This window comes from Herpailurus yagouaroundi, unplaced genomic scaffold, assembly GCF_014898765.1.
Source record: "Herpailurus yagouaroundi ecotype Mexico unplaced genomic scaffold, PumYag 355, whole genome shotgun sequence".
In the NCBI taxonomy this organism is placed as follows: Eukaryota; Metazoa; Chordata; class Mammalia; order Carnivora; family Felidae; genus Herpailurus; species Herpailurus yagouaroundi.
In genome coordinates this window covers 471,823-483,335 of record NW_024412572.1, presented here as the reverse complement: position 1 = coordinate 483,335, position 11,513 = coordinate 471,823, and the positions used below count along the sequence as shown (strand labels likewise).

The following is an 11,513-nucleotide window of genomic DNA, read 5'->3' as shown; positions in this document are numbered from 1 at the left end:
GTTCCCTTACATTTTGCTGGATAAAACTCTCTTTCTTTGCTATGCTCTGTCATCCTTCCCAAATATTGTTCTCTTTTTATCACACTCTCTTAAATAGTGAACATTTCTTTGAGAGAAGCATCACATAAAGTAGGAACCTGTTGGCCTGGTTGACGCGGTTCAAGTCAACAGACCCATCGGGGAGAACAGGTGCCTGGTTTCAACACTGAAGCAACTCCTCTCCAAGTGTTACCTGATTACCCGCGAAATGTGTGGTTGTGTTTTCTGAACTATGGACTTCTTTAGAAAGGATCTGTGTTTCCAGATGTGTGACTTGAAGCACCAACTAACTTTCAGCGTGTCTTCGTCAGTCCTCATATTCATTTTAAGATCCTTTATTACAAAATAGCCTGAAGGTGATCGCGCATATTCCATACCAAGAAAAAAACCGTTGTGTGTACAAACAGGAAAACGTGCCTCAGACAATTAAAACAGACAGCACATGCTTAGATATTAATGCTCTGAGAAGATGTTTGGGGGTTACAATCACCCAGAGTCTTTCATTAGGTGGTTCCACATAGATCATGGACTGGTGGAGGTCTGTTCACTTGAAAGTGAACCCCAAAGGCAAAGAGTACAAAAATGTATCAGTAATATCCTTGAAAAACTCAGAACGAATAATAGAGGAAACTGATTATAAAAATATTTGATCTTCTCACCATGCTTTTAGGGAGTTACCTTCTGTTTCCTCCCAGCCTAAAAGTCATAGAACAGGACACTTTAGGCGCTCCCAGGCCCTGCAATTCTGCCATTTCACAGTAGAGGGCGCTGTTGCATTAAAACCCGCACCGGTTGCACCGCTACCTCGGTGGGCCTGTGCTCCTGGTCTACTTTCCAGATGTTTTTTAAACAAGCCCTGTATACGAATAGTTTTTTCTCTAAACTCTAAGGAAGTGAGAGTTGAAGAAAAACAGACTTCTTGAAAGATCGTCCTTTTACCCATTGTCTTCAGAGATAGCTTATAATATGTGACATTCTTGGAGGCTGCTGTCAAAGTCCCAAAGTACGAAATGCATCTCTCAAGTCATCAACCTCATACAGGGGCTGTGGAGAAAGAGAAGGAGACTCAGGGGATGACTTTGTAACATTTTGCAAGAAAGTAAGTGGGGGGGGGGGGGGGACTAGGAAGAGACAGGAAGAGAAGAGGAAGGAACGCTAAGACAGCTCTTGAGACTCTAACCAAGAAAGAGACATGTGAGGGATCCAAGAGGGGAAGGGAAAGGCATCCTGGCAGAGGGCTCTGAATTGTGAAACAGAAGAGCAAACTCAAATGCGGGAGAAACGACAACAACAAAAAAAGCCAGAAAACAGGCTTTCACCGGGGGAAAAAATAAGGAGTGATATTTACACACACGCGCACATAACGACAGTGCGAAAAATATAAGAAAGGAAAACACAAGTCGCTGCAGGAAAAGATGACTTTGGAGAGAGAAAGGAAAGGAGAAGCCAAGAAGCCCCTTACCAAAAGAATGCGTCGAAGCTGTCTGGATAGACGAACTGAATTTTCGTGCAACCCCTCCCAGGCTTTGAAAGTTTTTTCACGATTTTCCACAAAAGTATTCCAGCAATAAAAATAATCTTTAAAAAAAAAAAAAAGAGGGAGATGGGGTAGAAGACAGTTCAGATCCCAAATCAAGAGAAAAGAAAGAAAACCCTGCCCCCCTCATGCCCCCACAGCCCCTCCCCCTTAATTCTCATCTCCCCCAAAGCCTGGTGTCCAAGCCGTTAATTCTTTTCCTCCAATTCTAGTTGATAATTTTCGGCTGGATCCCGCCCCCGACGTTTCTCATTCTGAATTGCAATCCTGAACCAGAGCTGCCGCACGGCGCCTGCGCAGCAGACGTCCCCTCCGCACCTTTGAAGGTCATGATGGCGATTTGGACGCCCGCGCGGTGCAGGCGCCGCAGCCCCTCGGGCTCGGCCTTGCGGTCCTCGCAGAAGTAGAGGCGCGCGGTGAAGATCCTCAGACTGAGGTTGGGGTACCCCCTCAGAAAGTCGGCCACGTGCCGGGCGCAGTCGTAGCAGGGGCTCCAGGAGGTGAACCAGGTGACGCGGTAGCAGCGGCCAGGGTCCAGGTCCCAGTCGGAGATGTAGCGGAGGAAGAGCAGTTCCACGTGGCAGCCGTTCTGCGGAGAGAGCAGACGACTTAGGTGACGTTCACTGACCTTGACTGCGGCGCCGGTAGCTTTACGGTCATTGATTCACCTGCTCCCCACAGTAATCTTTTATGGGGTGTCCGCCGTTTTGGGCCTTAACGTTGCAAAACGTTTTGCTAACTCCCCGACGGAGCGGCGAGGCCCGAACCCTTTTGCCGCCGTGGCCCTGCGGCGTGGAGACAGGTTATGGATTTTTTCCGTGGACCGGGAGGATGAAATGAGCCTGGTTGAAGTAGCATCACACTGTCGTGGAGTTTTTTAAGCTGTGCTGGTGAGGTTAACTTTTTGCACCTTTAAGGAGAAAGAAAATGGCTTGGAAGGAAGTCCTGTTGCTTGACATCGTGGAAATACACCAGACCGCTAGGGGGAGGTAAGAAACTTATGAAGGGGCAAAACACATTAGAGTAAGGCCGACAGAGGGGTGTTGTAAGAGAGGTAATAGGCACTGCTAAGAATTAAGAACAATTGAATGTTTGCGCATTGTGTGATCCCTGCGATTGTAATAATAATCTCACAATAGTGAGATACAGCAAGTCGGCTTAGTGTTGCGGGAAGGTCGTTAGCCCCGGAATCTGATGATCTAGGTTCCGGTTCCTGGCGTCACCACTCAGGTGACTGAGACAATTTACCCAACTCTTGGATCTTCTAATTCCACACCAGTGAAATAGGCTGGTGTGAGGCTTAAATGAGAAAGAAATAAAGGGTTGGTAACTGCAAAGCCTTCCATACATAGAATGTGCCACATCAACAAACAAGAAAGAGATTAGGATGTTAAACGATTGTAGTGAGATAATTTACGCAATACAAATGGAGGCAAAGGAAACTGAACAGTCAGATAAACACTAAACAATGAGTCAGTGTCCTTCCACCCATGGATTCTTCCCTGGGACTCCCACCGATACCAGATGTCACTGCCTGTTATGAGACAGGAAATAATCGTTGGCAGAAGCTTATGTAAACCCATCTGGTTATGGTGAAGAAGTCTCGTGGAAGTGCAACTCTCTGATCTTCTAGATGCTGAGAGATCGGTTTAATTAATCAGCCAGTTGAAGCTTCCCTGAGTATTCTGGGTCTCATACTGAATGTCCTCCTTGGCTTATGATCTGTGTGAGCAGAAGGGAATAGGAATCATTTGGCAAACAGAATTGAGTCATTATTAATGTTTCCTCAATGTTTCTTCCTTACTTTTCAAAAATTCTAAAGAAAATTTGATGTTCACATTTAAGATTTAGCTCGAATGAGCTGATAATATTCTCCTAAATCAAAAGGCTCCTACATTTGATTTCTTCCTTAACCTCAAAGGCAATTCATTTGCTGGGGAGAGGGGAGAGATTTGGGGGGCAGTTAACTCTTGGCATTGAAGCAGGGTGTGGCAATAATGTACCCAGCATGATTGGGGAGGACATTGGATGACATGCTTTGGGGCATAACAATTTCATGGACGTTTATTTTTTTTTTTTTTAAGTTTATTTTAAGAGATTTTAAAAGATCTATTTTAAGTTTATCTATTTATTTTAAAGTTATCTATTTATGAGCACAAGGGGGGGAGGGGCGGAGAGAAGGAGAGAGAGAATTCCAAGCAGGCTCTGCACCATCAGGGTAGAGCCCTCTGCGGGGCTCGAACTCACGAACTGTGAGATCATGACCTGAGCCAAGATCAAGAGTTGGACACTTAACTGACTAAACCACCCAGGCACCGTGAGTTTCGCGGACATTTAAAAAAGAAAAAGATTGGGGCCCCTGGGTGGCACAGTTGGTTGAAGCTCTGACTCTTGATCTGGGCTCAGGTAATGATCTCACAGTTCATGAGTTCAAGCCCCGTGTGGGCTCCGTGCTAACAATGCGGAGCCTGCTTGGGATTCTCTCTCCCTCTCTCTGCCCCTATCCTGTGCTCTCTGTCTCTGTCTCTCTCTCAAAATAGACAAACCTACAATTTTCTTAAATTAAAAAAAAAAAAAAAAGAAAGAAAGAAATCTGAAGACCTAAATGTGAGACAGGCTGAAATGTAGTACCGTCAGCAGATGGTTTTAAAAGTGCCCATAGTCTGGGGTGCCTGGGTGGCGCAGTCGGTTAAGCGTCCGACTTCAGCCAGGTCACGATCTCGCGGTCCGTGAGTTCGAGCCCCGCGTTGGGCTCTGGGCTGATGGCTCAGAGCCTGGAGCCTGTTTCTGATTCTGTGTCTCCCTCTCTCTCTGCCCCTCCCCCGTTCATGCTCTGTCTCTCTCTGTCCCCAAAATAAATAAACGTTGAAAAAAAAAAATTTAAAAGTGCCCATAGTCTAACTTTTAATTGCCTTGGAAGCAAATAATCGATACCTTGTTTCGAAGGTGACCGAAGTCCAATGAAAAGGAGGTGGCACTGTCCCGCCGCTTCACCACGTAGCACAAGTAGGTCTCATGGCGACCCTTAGCCCAGCGGACATTCTTGAAATGGTAGAGAAACTTCCTCTGCTTCAGCAGGAGGCTGTGGGTGAGAGAGGGAGGAACATACAGGAGTACAGTTCCTTCTCTGGTCACTCCTGGCTTTCCTTCAGGCTTTTTTTTAAAGGATTTTTTTTAATGTTTACTTATTTTTGAGAGACAGAGTGCGAGCAGGGGAGGGGTAGAGAGAGAGAGAGGGAGACACAGGATCCTAAGCAGGCTCCAGGCTCTGAGCTGTCAGCACAGAGCCCGATGCGGGGCTCGAACCCACGAACCGTGAGATCAGGACCCGAGCTGAACTTGGACTCCATTATTAACCCTTCTTCGTGCTTTTATATGTAAGACCAGTTGACAGTAGCCAGAACCCCCAAACCATGGGCACTCACAGGACAGTCTCCTCCCCCAGCTGTCTTTTAGATGCTGACAACTTGGAATTACAAACTTGTTCCTGGGCTTCCATAATTTTTTTCTTTCAGAGTTCCCCTCCAAATGCTACCTGAATGCCCAGTGTGGACTTCAGACTCAACACGGCCAAAACAATTCCCAAACTGCCCGCCATCCTGATTATCCTGGCTCTTCTTACTTTTCCATCTCAAGTAACCAGGCTAAAAGCTTGGGGGGTCATTGATTCTTCTCCTTGACTCCTCACATTTAGGTAATGATCTAAATATATTGATTCAGTTCTCCAAATATTTCTCTTTTGCTTTTTAATATTTTCATTTTTTAAACCTCCGAACCTTTCTTGAGCTTGTATCTGCACTGTTCCCCCTGCTCTCTGCTTCGGTCCAAGCCCCTGCCTTCTGTTGTCATGTTGTTGTGGCCTCTAAGCTGGTCTCACTGCCCTCAGACCCTCCAAAAGAACATTCTCCGTGCTGTGCCAGAGTGATCTCGCAAAAACCCAGGTGTGACTATGTCACTTCCATGCTGAAAAGCTCCCAGTGAATCTCTTCTGCTCATAACTCTTTATTTTTGTGTTTTATTTTTTTCTTAAAAATTTTTTTTTAATGTTTATTTTTGGGACAGAGAGAGACAGAGCATGAACGGGGGAGGGGCAGAGAGAGAGGGAGACGCAGAATCGGAAGCAGGCTCCAGGCTCCGAGCCATCAGCCCAGAGCCCGACGCGGGGCTCGAACTCCCGGACCGCGAGATCGTGACCTGGCTGAAGTCGGCCGCTTAACCGACTGCGCCACCCAGGCGCCCCCGTCTGAGGCTTTTTCTTTCCCATCACCTCGCTGATGCACTTCCTCCCGGTGAATGCTTTCCTGTCTTTTTCACTGGACAAAACCTACATATCCTTCACAGCCTAACCACAATTCAACTCTTTTTTATTTTATTTTTCTTGCTACCACCGTCCCCAAATTTCTAGGCAAAAATCGAACACTTAACAACGACAAAGACCCTCCTGGGGCACCTGGGTGGCTGAGTGTGTTAAGCACCTGACTCTTGATTTTGGCTCAGGTCCTGATCTCACAGTTCGTGGAGTCAAGCCTGGCATAGGACTCTGCAGAGCCTGCTTGGAGTTCTTTCTACCCCCACCCCCCCCACCCTCCTGGGCCTATGTGCACTCTCTCTCAAAATAAATAAATAAACATTCAAAAGAAAAACCCTCCTGTAGTTTCCCTTGGTTCTCCAGTTCATCCCTACCGAATCTCTCATCCCCGGTTACCAATTGATTGCTGACCTGTCTCCCCATTTAGACTTTGTGTTTTGAGGCAGAGAAGTGTCACTTCATGAGGAAAAAAAATCTCTTTTTAACGTAAGAGTAGTACTTGGCTGTTGTTAACTTGACTAATACAAAAAGTTAAGTGTTAGTTTTCAAAGTACAAAGAATCACACTATCAACAATAGCCAAAGTATGGGAAGAGCCCAAATGTCCATCGATGGATGATATATATATATATATATATATATATATATATATATGCATGCAATGGAGTATTACTCAGCCATCAAAAAGAACTAAATCTTGCCATTTGCAACTGTGTGGATGGAACTAGAGGGTATTAATGCTAAGCGAAATAAGTCAGAGAAAGACAGATCATGACTTCACTCATATGAGGACATTAAGATAAAAACCAGGTGAACATAAGGGAAGGGAAGCAAAAGTAATATAAAAACAGGGAGGGGGACAAAACAGAAGAGACTCAAATATGGAGAACAAACTGAGGGTTCCTGGAGGGGTTGTGGGAGGGGGGATGGGCTAAATGGGTAAGGGGCATTAAGGAATCTACTCCTGAAATCATTGTTGCACTATATGCTAACTTGGGTGTAAATGGAAAAAAAATAAAATTAAAAATAAATAAATAAATAAATAAGTATTAAAGAATTAAAATTGTAAAAATTAAAACAAATTTTTCTAATTCAATATTTAGGATAGTATCTAAGAGTTAAAATTTTTATGTTTTTCTAGCATTTTACAGTCATAGTTACATGGTTTGGATTATACTGATTTCGTACGGAATTTTGCACTCTGCTGCTTTTTAAACTTGGCAATATAATCTAAACATTGCGTTATGTCGCTCGCATGCAGGGACCGGTTGTCCTTGTTTTCCTTATTCCTAGCGCAGTGTTTTACTTGTCACGAGCACTAAATTGCATTGCATTGGTGGAAATACTCTGTGCTGACTCAAGTTTCCTTGCGTTTGTGGATTTAACACAAGCTATATAGTATGGTTGATACCAAAGCACTGATGGTTTCTCCGAGTTTTGTCTTTAGTCTCTTCCAGAAATGTTATTGATCAAGTTGTGGAGATAATGCTGCCACTTAGTGGCCCAGGGCAGAAGTGCAGTAAACTTGTAGGGACACCTGGGTGGCTCATTCGGGTTGAGCGTCTGACTCTTGATTTCGGCTTGGCTGTGGTCACGGTCCCAGAGGTCATGATCCTAGAGTCGTGGGATGGAGCCCAGAGTCAGGCTCAGTGCAGAGTGTGAAGCTTGCTTGGGATTGTCTCTCTATCCCTCTGCCCTTCTCCCCCGTTCTCTCTCTCTCTCTCTCTCTCTCAAATTAAAACAAACAGAACAAGTGCAGTGAACTTGTAAAAACAAAGAGCGAGGCAAGGATTTGAATACGGTTGGCTGGCAAGAGAATTGAAACTTATTTCACCTTTTTTTTTTTTAAACCATTGAGGCATAATTTACATACGTCACCCTTTTAAAATGTACAATTTTGTGAGTACTGGCAGATGTAAACACCCAAAGCTGAGACCACCGTCAGGATACAGAACATTTCCAGGGGACGCCTCCCCAGAGTTTCCTCATTCACTATGTCGGTCAGTTCTTCCCTGCCCTTTCCTAGGCAACCATTAATCTGCTTTCTGTCACCGTATGTCACTATCCACGTCCTAGAATTCCGTATAAGTCCTACATTATCTCTTCCTTTGTGTCCGACTTGTTTCACTTTGAAATTCATTTGTAGAGTTGCATGTATTAATAGTTTGATCCTCTGTTTTGCGAAGTAATATCCCATTGCATGGCTTAGAGCACGTGTATTCATTCACCTGTCGATGGACATTTGGACTGTTTCCACTTTGAGGCTATTGTGAATAAAGGTTTTACAAACATGTCCCAGTCTTTGTGATGACATAGGTTGAGAATTAATTTTAATGCAATACATGTGATAGACCCTGAATTCAAGAGTTAAGTATCCAAGTGTCAACCTTATTAATTAGGTGAGCAAGGACGAGCTTTTTATAGCCATCTCAATTTAAAATGTCTCGCCTCACACACGTGAAGCTTCTTGAAATACACTTTAAATCCTGAGGCAGAGAACTGGGTTTATCACCAGTATACACATCATGTATATCAAGCAATTTAAAAATGGCTTAATCATGTCATTTTAGAATGAAAAATTGGCATGTGAGAGCAAGCGGGGGGAGGGGCAGAGGCAAAGAGATTTTTAAGCGGGCTCCGCACAAAGCTGAGCTGGACGTAGGGCTTGATCCCACAACCGTGAGTGAGATCATGACTTGGGCTGAAATCAAGAGTTGGTCGCTCAACCGACTGAGCCACCCACGTGCCCCAGGGGGCTCGGTTTTAAACAGACTAAGCATCATCTCTTACTGAGACATTTCTTTAAACACCTAACGTACCCTCCTGGGCTCTATGGCCAAGCAAAGGGTGGAGAGAGGTACCGTATCACACACAGCGGATCTGCTGCTGAGAGGAAGAAAAGGTGTTCTGGAAGGGATGTGAGTTGGGTGAGGGAATTCAGATGGACTTTTGCCTTCTGCCTCACGGGGAAATATAGCAGTTCGTTACTGTTTGTCAGAAGCGACCACAGTGAAGGGAATCACTTGATTGTGACCTGTGAGTTAACCTTCTAGGTCCATCCCTTTCCTTCAACTGTAGCTAGGAGCCCATTTCCAGTATCCTGTTCTCTTGGTTTCTCTTTTGGGTACAAAGGACTTTGTAGAGGTAGTCCTTCAAGGTCGCGGGCTGCCAGCTGCTCTGGACAGCTGTGCCCCGTGAGGCAGAACATCGCTGTATCCCCAGCAATGCAAACAGAGACAAATGGGTTAAAAATAATCCTGACGAATGCCCTCTGCAGGTTTTCTTTTCCTTAGTGATAATTGTATATTTCCCCTTTTCTCCTCTTGAATTTCATCTTTTCTCTTTTTGTGTCTTTGAACTTCAACTACGAATTTAATCATTGCTTTGCATTTCATTATGCACAAATATTTTCACTGGACCCTTTACCTCTTTATACCTCAGATTAATTTTCAAAATCTGATTGCAAACTGAGCAGACATTTGACATTTTTGCCCTCAAGAAAATTTGCTGAAGAACATTTAGACTCCCATTAAAAATCTTAATTCTGGGTGCAGCTGGCTGGCTCAGCCGATGAAACATGAGACTCTTGATCCTGGGGTTGTGAGTTCGAGCCCCACATTGGGTATAAAGATTACCTGAAATCTTTTGAAAAAAAATTTTTTTTTAATTTAAACAATCAATTCTGTAGTGTAAACGCTTTGTAAAAGAGTTAAGTTGAGATAAAGTATAAGGATTAAGTATGATTCTCATACTTCTGTAGTAAGTAGGAATAAAATAAGTTATGTGATAATAACTTATCATAAACTGCTTGTGAAAACATTCTGATAATCTTAAAAATACATTTAAGAAGTAAGTTAAACGAAACCGAAAGACTATATACGTAGGGGCGCCTGGGTGCCTCAGTTGGGTAAGCGTCCCACTCTTGATTTTGTCTCAGGTCATGATCTCAGAGTTCATGAGATCAAGCCCCACATTGGGCTCTGTGCCGACAGCATGAAGCCTGCTTGGAATTCTCTTTCTCCCTCTCTCTCTGCCCCTCCCCTGCTCTCTCTCTCTCTCAAAATAAAAAAAAAATTAAAAAATTAAAAGGAAGATTAGATAAGTAGTAAAAATGCCACTAACTGCCTAACAATTAACACTAAATAAAGTTATTTACTGGTGCTTGACTGATTTTTCTCCCTGTAACAGATACATATCATCCTAGTGACTTTCAAGCAGTTAATTTTGAATATGGGCATTAAAAAATAATCTCCTTACTCTGTAACTAAATTTTTCAGTAAAGAGTCCCCAGGAAGGTTTGCAAGTCCTTTTGTAGGTGAATGCTGACAAAATTATTAGTACAATTTCCACTACCGTTTGTAATATAGTTATAGTCTTGCTATACCTTTTCATGAATTGAATCTCTAAACTGGTGCTAACTGCACGACACATCTCAGGACGAGTCCATACGTGGCACATAGGAGTTCTTTTGAATATGGAAGAGAGAGAGAGAGAGAGAACAGAGAGAATCAGGCAGAGAGCGTGTAAGATCTGAACAGATGTGACAGATCCAGAGAAATAAACGTGCAGATTGCCCAGGCAGTGAGTCAGATAGTGAGAGGAGAGAAGCAGATAGCTGCCAATCTGAAAGCTCAGATTTGCTCGGAGAGGAAAGCCAGTGCACCCCCGCCCCATGAGGAGACGGCTTTACCTGTCCATTGTGGATTCCAGGGTGTCTTTCTTAGTCTTAGGCCAAGGAAGGCTTGCCTCAAGTCCTGCTGCCTCACTGACTCTGTCTGGCAGTGCATTGGCCCCACACATTCAAATTTGAGCTTACCCTCTTAGGCTCCGCCCCCCCCCAAGGCATCATCACCATCAGGTACCCCAACAGCCTTCCTCCTGTTTAGGTCCAAAAAAGATAGGCGGGGCTGTCATTGGCAAAGTCACGTGGGTAAATGACTGAGGGCCGGTCTGCTTAAGGTATAGGCTCAGCTGTAAAAATCCAGTCTATACTCCACAGGAGCATAGATCTTTCCAAAGATCAGGAAACAATAGCCAGAGACACTTAGGAAATTGTAAGCCTGGTGGCCAATAACATCTTTAATTTTAAAAGTGTAATAATAATATTAGTAATGTTCAATGAAATAGCATCTTGTTCTCTGTGAGCTGAAGGCATCTGTTCCCTTGTGTAAGTGCACACTTTCTGAATCTCAGTAGAGACCAGCACTAACACCTCCTGCTTTGTGGCCAAGCAAGTAAATGTGGTCAGTTATGTAGGACTTAGGAATAGAAATTATGCACCCTAAACCACCGATTCCCCCCCCCTTTCTGATTGCATTACAAGAATTGCTAGAAGACTAGATGATTGCACAAGAGTAATTTTTGCAAAAGCTGTCTTTTCCACAAGCCATATATTTTGAAGTCAGAAGCAGCGGCATCCCAAAGCATTAAAAAATGTTTATTTCATCGACAGAATCAGCATCCAAATGACTCCAGTGAACTTGGAAAACCGTTTGGGCTTTTCAAGTAAAAGGCTTTAAATTCCTGCCCTCATACAATTTGGTCTATTAAAGATTTTGCTTCTCCCTCCTAACTCAGTCTAAATCCTTTCTATATCTTTATCCAATAGAAAGTCAGTGCCTAACTACGT

At 43.9% G+C, this 11,513-nt stretch overlaps 1 protein-coding gene across 1 annotated transcript; it reads right to left on the bottom strand.

Moving 5' to 3' along the window:
- Positions 1-358: 358 nt before the first annotated feature.
- AICDA (activation induced cytidine deaminase) lies at positions 359-10,666 on the bottom strand. The gene is made up of 5 exons (XM_040462735.1): positions 10,575-10,666; positions 4,511-4,658; positions 1,895-2,165; positions 1,502-1,617; positions 359-1,083 (listed from the first exon to the last, which is right to left on the bottom strand). Exons 1-5 carry the CDS (start codon positions 10,580-10,582, stop codon positions 1,030-1,032), a joined length of 597 nt encoding a protein of 198 aa, XP_040318669.1. The 5' UTR covers positions 10,583-10,666; the 3' UTR covers positions 359-1,029.
- Positions 10,667-11,513: the final 847 nt, after the last annotated feature.

Bases quoted from the DNA above. Each gene is read 5' to 3' on its own strand.
- AICDA (XM_040462735.1), bottom strand. The intron at 1,618-1,894 runs GTGCGGAGGGGA...TTTTTTTTAAAG, and splicing joins CGCCATCATGACCTTCAAAG to ATTATTTTTATTGCTGGAAT. The intron at 1,084-1,501 runs GTAAGGGGCTTC...CTTTCTCCACAG, and splicing joins AGCTTCGACGCATTCTTTTG to CCCCTGTATGAGGTTGATGA.